The sequence below is a fragment of the Microcaecilia unicolor genome, chromosome 3, assembly GCF_901765095.1.
Source record: "Microcaecilia unicolor chromosome 3, aMicUni1.1, whole genome shotgun sequence".
In the NCBI taxonomy this organism is placed as follows: Eukaryota; Metazoa; Chordata; class Amphibia; order Gymnophiona; family Siphonopidae; genus Microcaecilia; species Microcaecilia unicolor.
The window spans coordinates 212,662,638-212,669,380 of NC_044033.1; the positions used below are offsets into that span (position 1 = coordinate 212,662,638).

General features: G+C 48.0%; 1 protein-coding gene across 1 annotated transcript; it reads left to right on the forward strand.

Moving 5' to 3' along the window:
* Nucleotides 1–2,314: 2,314 nt before the first annotated feature.
* On the forward strand, nucleotides 2,315–6,220 carry LOC115466264 (RING finger protein 39-like). Its single transcript, XM_030197412.1, has 2 exons — nucleotides 2,315–2,736; nucleotides 3,845–6,220. Exons 1-2 carry the CDS (start codon nucleotides 2,374–2,376, stop codon nucleotides 3,854–3,856), a joined length of 375 nt encoding a protein of 124 aa, XP_030053272.1. The 5' UTR covers nucleotides 2,315–2,373; the 3' UTR covers nucleotides 3,857–6,220.
* The last annotated feature ends 523 nt before the right edge of the window (nucleotides 6,221–6,743 follow it).

Genomic DNA, 6,743 nt, shown 5'->3' on the forward strand with positions numbered 1-6,743 from the left:
TGGCGGTCGGACTCGGAGCCTCGGTGAGCCATCGTCGATTCGCTGGGGAGTCTTGAAGTGCTGTCTGTGCTGAAGTGCAAGTGCGACTAGTCAAGAGGAACTGAAGAAAGTCTCGAGTGGAGCAACCCACACTCACTGACCAGACCCACCACCGCCGCCTGGAGCAAGGAAGGTATGAATGATTGATGATGCTAGTTGCTAGACTTTTGGTTGAGACATCAAGTTCTTTCTGGAACCCTGCGTGCTTAGGTGTGTTAGAAGCTTAGCTCTGGTCTCTGCAGACTGGAGTCAAACTCAGGTCTTCTACATAGCAGATGAACTGTCTGGGCTGGCCTCTAAACCAAACTTTTTAATGCATAAAGGTTCAAGACAGTGGTTATTTATTTATTTATTTACTTACTTACTTAATTATTTAAAATAAAACCAAACCAAGTTAACAACTATAATCTAGCATGGAACCAGATTTTTGTTTGTGGCAAGTTTCATAAGTCACAAGACAACTAACAATAGAAAATGTTTTTGCTTGTGTGATTGTATTAACTGCTTTGAGTTTTTGATGAAGAAAGCAACAGTTTATTTAAAGGCAAAGTGCTGTGTGGTGTACCACTCTGGTAAGAGGAAGCAGAGTAAAATTTTTGATAGAAAGCAGAGGTTTTTTTTTTTTTTATATTGTGAAATGTATTGTATTACATATGAAGTATACTGTTATTAAACTGTGGTGAAAAATTGTGGACTGTTTGTTGTATGGGGCTTATAAAACCAACACTCGGAGTCCTGTCAGAAAACTAATGTTATTAAAATTGAGATGCCTTTAATCCACCAAACTCTAGCTACGCTAAGTGAATGTGATTTTCACATTGGTAAACATCAAAGATTTCAGATGTCAGCTATGGAGCTTGTTTTGAAGGTCTGTATAACAATCATGATCCCACTCGCACCGATTCGTTCCGCTGCCTACCGCTCCCTCCTATCTGTAATATAGCTGATTTATGGAAACATTTGAAGGTACTGGATCTTTTCTTAATATTTTCCCTTTATTCTCCTTTGTTATGAGAATTGGAACTACTAATTGTAGTGGACTTGAACTGAATAATTTCTGGGGAGGGGAGGTTTCATGATAGCATTGTGCTTATTATTTCAATCAGTTTTTTTGTACAAGTTTAGCTTCATTTGTCTTTAGTTGAAATTTCATAAATAAAAAAATTTTCTAAAAATGGAATAATCTTATCAATGGGGTAGAGCTCGGGTGGGGGTGGGGCTATGGTGGGGCAGGGCTAGGATGGGGCCCCACCAAATTGGTCTGCATAGGGCCCCGCACTTGCTAAGACCGGCCCTGGGTACAGGCCACAGGCAACCTATGAGTGCCGCTGCCCAGGCAGACTGGAGCAGAGATCATTTTAAGTGGGGAGTCCAGGTCTGGCAGGGGTGCATACGCAACACATGCACCTTGAATAAATACACCACTGGTTGGGGGCAATATGACATCACTGCCAGTCAGTGGCATACCAAGGGGGGGCGGTCCGCCCCGGGTACACACCGCTGGGGGGGGGGGTGCCGCGCGCCTGTCGGCTCCGCTCGTTCCGTGCACCCTCTGCCCTGGAATAGGTTACTTCCTGTTCCGGGGCAGAGGGAGCATGGAACGAGCGAAGCCGACAGGCGCGCGGCACCCCCCCAGCAGGTAAAAATGCACCCGGGATGTGTCCTTTCACCGGGGGGGGGGGGGGGTCGTGCTGAACTCGGGGGGGGGGGGCGCATCGGTGATCTGCCCCGGGTGTCAGCCACCCTAGGAACGTCACTGCTGCCAGTACAGTAGCCTGCATCACCAGAAAGGGAATGCTCCATTTCCAAGCCACAAAAGACAGAGAGGGACCTGCACCCCACACTGGCTGAGCCACTAGATCCGAGGGGGAAATCTTCCACCAGCCACTGAGGTCACCACTTAACAAAGTGACAGCCCTAAAACACCAGGAATTGTTTGTACTGGGCAGAGATGGAATGGGATGGACCTGAAGCTTCTTATCTGCCACACCAGAGTGTGTGTGTGTGTGTGTTTTGTGTGCTTGTTTTTGCCTCCAAATTACCAGTTTGGCTTCCCAGGAACCAGATGTGGCTGATACCTGTGCAAACATCTTTAAAAATGCATGAAAAGTTGAGGGATCCTCCCCTCATAGGGACAAAGGAGCAGAGCGCTCTGTGTCTCGGGGAGGGGGGAATTATGTAACATACTTTAATTGCTCCGGAGAGGGATGAGGCAGAAAGAGCCCTGGGCTATACCTGGATAGATCCTCCCTCTTTCTCCTTGTTTACTAGAAGGGAGAGAAGCAGGATCTTCTCATTTGGCAGCTGGAGTCCGATTGTGCTGTTTGCATTGCCATGGCCACCACAGGCCCCATTCGTGAGCTGCAGGAGGAGACTCTCTGCCCTTCTTGTTCCCACTACTTTGACGACCCTGTGACCCTGGACTGTGACCACAGCTACTGCCGGGCCTGCATCAACCGGCACTGGAGAGAAGCCAAGGGGGCGATTGCGGCTCTGGCTGGTCCCAGTGTGGCATTTTCATGCCCCCGCTGTGGGCGCGCTTCCGAGAAGAAGAACCTGAGGACCAACGTCCAGCTGTCTGTCATGGTCCGCATTGCCAAAAACCTGAACTTTGCCCCTGTTGACGGGCGCGAACCACGGCCACGAGTTCGACCTCGACCTGCCACACGGTCCGTGGCATATAACCATGGGGAGAAGGTAGGTAAATCTTGTCCCAGAACTGTATATATAAATATTTATTCTGCTAGCACTGTGTACGTACAGACTACAAAGTTCGAGGGCCTTTATCATATCAGAAGTGTCCATTTACCCTGACAGACTGATCAGCTGATGCTAGGGTCCACCTTGGGAGTCAGCACCTAAGAAAAAGATCTAGATATCATTGTAGACAATACGCAGAAATTTTCTGCCCAGTGTGTGGCGGTAGACAAAAACGCAAACAGGATACTAGGAATTATTAGGAAAGGGATGGTAAATAAGACCAAGGATATAATAATGCCTCTGTATCGCTCCATGGTGCAACCTCGCCTTGAGTATTGCGTTCAATTATGGTCACCGTATCTCTCAAAAAAAATATAGCGGAATTAGAAAAGGTTTAAAGAAGAGCGACCAAAATGATAAAAATGATGTGGTAACAGTGGTTAGCGTATCTGGGTTTTAAAAAGGTTTGGACAAGTTCCTGGAGGAAAAGTCCATAGTCTGCTATTGAGATAGACATGGGGAAGCCATAGCTTGCCCAAGGATTGGTAGCATGGAACGTTTCTACTATTTGGGTTTCTGCCAGGTACTTGTGGCCTGGATTGGCCTCTGTTCGAAACAGGATACTAGGCTGGATGGACCATTGTTCTGACCCATTATGGCTAATCTTATGTTCTTAAGCCATTTTTCCCTCTCTTCAATCCAGTTTTCCTTGTGCAGCAGGTAGAAAAATCAGGGCTGCACTCTCTTGCTCCAGACAAAATCAGCCAGTGAGTCTAAGGACCCCACAGGCTGCTGAGAACACAGCAAGAGCTTCCCAATCTATTGTCACTCAACAATAGTCACAGGCAAATTTCCATTCCTCTCTATCCCTGAAGTAAAGAAACCTGAACAAATTAAGTGCACTGGCATGTCAACAACAGCCCTTGGGTAAAATTATCAACTGATAATTAACCCTCTCACATGTTGTGTGGCATGAAGAGAGACAGGCATGTGGCATCTGTGTTCTTAAGTAGTGTTACCTAACAAGCTTTCTTTTCCAGATGATATAACAGCTCAAGCACATACCTCCAACTAATGACTCCCTGTCCTCTCTATAACCCTCCAGGAATGTCACTGACACAGATGCTCATCATCCACAAGGAGCAGTGCCATGGAATACACTACACTTTGCAGACACCAGGAGAAGGACAGCAGGACAATACACGCTGAACAAATCCTCAGCCTCTGGCTTAAGCTAGTATTTCCCTACCTGCTCTGATTCCTAGATCATTGCCTGCAAATGCTATTCTTTACATTTTCTCTTTTCTTCGTGGCATAAAAAGTTTGCAACACAGGACTCAGGGAATCCCTCCCTCTCTGGCTGTCTTGCCTCAGCTCTCCATGCTGTATTTATGCTTTATAATGTTTATTAATGTGATGCCTGGGTGGTACTCTGATGTAGATCTGCTCTTCAGCTGTCCATGCTGTATTTGTGCTTTACATGTATTAATGTGATGGCTGAAAACGGCTCTATTGAAGATATGTTCTTCAGATGTTTGTGCTGTATTCATATTTTACCTGTTTTTCATTTTTTTCATGCTGTATTAATGTTTTATGTGTATCAATGTGATGTCTGAAAAGTGTTCTAATTCATTCTTTATGTATATCAGTGTGATGCCCAAAAAGAGTTCTGATGTAGATCCATTCTTTAGCTGTCCAGCTGTGTTCATGCTTTACAGTTATCAATATAATGCCTGAAAGGGACCCTGAAGATCTGTTCGCAGTTCAGGTGTTTGTGCTGTATTCATGCCTGCATTATGTTCTGATAAAGACTCACTCTTTGTGCTGTGTTCATGCTCTATGTATATCAGTGTGATGCATGTTGAAGAGCCATTCTTCACCTGTCTATGCTGTATGCATGCTTTATCTGTTTCAGTGTGATGTCTGCATTGGGCTGGTCAGGAAGATTGCTCTTCAACTGTCTGTGCTGTATTCATGCTTTATGTATAGCACTATGCTGCTTGCTTGCCCAGGGCTCTGATGAAAATCTGCTCTTCAGCTGTCTGTGCTGTATTCATGCTTTATGTATAGCACTATGCTGCTTGCTTGCCCAGAGATCTGCTCTTCAGCTGTCTGTGCTGTATTCATGCTTTATGTGTACAATTGTAACACCAATAATGATTAGAAGATCGGCACTACAAATTTGCTCAGATTTGTAACAGAAAAAGAAACTTTCACAAATGTAATAAATCCTAAAGTATCTCCTCAGGGAAGTGAAACAAAACTGTCAGCACCAAGAAGGAAGGGAACCTCGTGAATTTCTTGAAGGTGCCAGCTGAGTTATTTAGAAATGTTATTTTCACTTCTATCTGCTGCTTTCAGCTCTTGTAGATTTTCTGGGCACTTTCGGAGGCTGGCCGATTATTCACCGAATTCCCAACCATTTCTTTTCTAAAAGCTGCTTTGCCAGGAGCCAGCCAGGAAGTCATGTCCCACTTGCTCTGCCGACACTCCTTTTTGCTGTGCAGAGAGTGTGGTTGAGTTTATGCCTCAATCTTCTGGCTCCTTAGCTTACAAGAGCTCCCGGGTCCTCCATTCAGGTGTCACAGACCACAGCATCTTCCAAACTCAAGCTGGAGGCATTTCAGAGTGTAACTGGGATCACCAACCATTGCTGGGAGTGGCGGGCTATGGTCACTAAGGTGCCAATTGTAGAAGTGGTGTTCCCTTTTAGGTGCCCAAGTCCTGCACAGGGACCGCCTATTCTAGAACAGCGTCTGGACGCTCAGATTCCAGTCTAGAATATTAGTGTAAATCTACATTGGCATGCCTAAATTTAGATGCGCCCGTAGGTATAAATGGACGTGCCCAATTGCAGCATGCAACATACAAAATTTACAGTCTTTTTAAAAGTTGCATGCACAAGTGGCAGCCCCTCCAGCAGGGCTGCCAAGAGTCAAAGCCGGGGCAAGGCTGCCGCCGGCCCCCCCCCAATTCAGGACGCAGCCGCCACCCCCTCCCATTCAGGTCGCAGCCGCCGGGCCCCCCATCATGATGCAGCCGACACCCCCCCACCCACAGTTAGGATACAGCCACCGAATACAGCCGCTACTGCTACCACGAGAGATCCCAGCGCCAGGCCCCCCTTTGAGGCTGGGAGGAGCTGATGCACTGTGAGGGGCCCCGCCCCCTACGTCAGTGCATCTGCTCCTTCCCAGCCTCCAAGGGGGGGCCCGGCACTGCAACCTGTCTCTCACCAGCTCCAGTGTACTGGGACTGGCTCCCGATAGGAGCAGGAGAGAGACAGACCCCAGGACTCAGTGCCGAGCCCCCCTTGGAGGCCAGGCCCGGGGAATTTTGCCCCCCCTGCCCCCCAGAACAGCGTGTAGAGCACTTATACACGTGAAACTCTTCTGTGCACTTACATGCACAAGAACTGTTCCTTCTAAGCTGAGTGGGAGTCTGCCACCTACAGTCCTGCCAGTGGGGGGTGCTGTTTCGCTATCACATTTTCAATAGTGAGAGACAGGCGAGTTCTGCAGGATTCCAGGGAACCTGCCTGTCCCTAGCAATTGAAAACACAATATTAAAGCACTTCCCCCTACTGGCAGCAATGCAGTTGGAGGATTCCCACTCAACTTTGAGGGAACAGCACGCACAAGGCACTCGTAACTGCATTCGTTCACTTAAAGAATTGCCTTTTAACTGCGGCTGGGAATGGCTGTATGTGAGCTGATGACACCGTGGCTGTAGTTGATTAATATGTCTGGACTTGACAATACCACATCTGAGGGCTCTCTCTCAGTGGCGTAGGAAGGGGGGGCGGTGGGGCAGTCCGCCCCGGGTGCACGCCACTGGGGGGGGGGGGGTGTCGACTCCGCTGGTTCCCTGCTCTCTCTGCCCCGGAACAGGTTACTTCCTGTTCCGGGGCAGAGAGAGCAGGGAACCAGCGGAGCCAACGCAGCTCCCAGCGACGTGCACTCGGGGCAGAGCGCCCCCCCCCACCCATCCCCTTTCCTATGCCA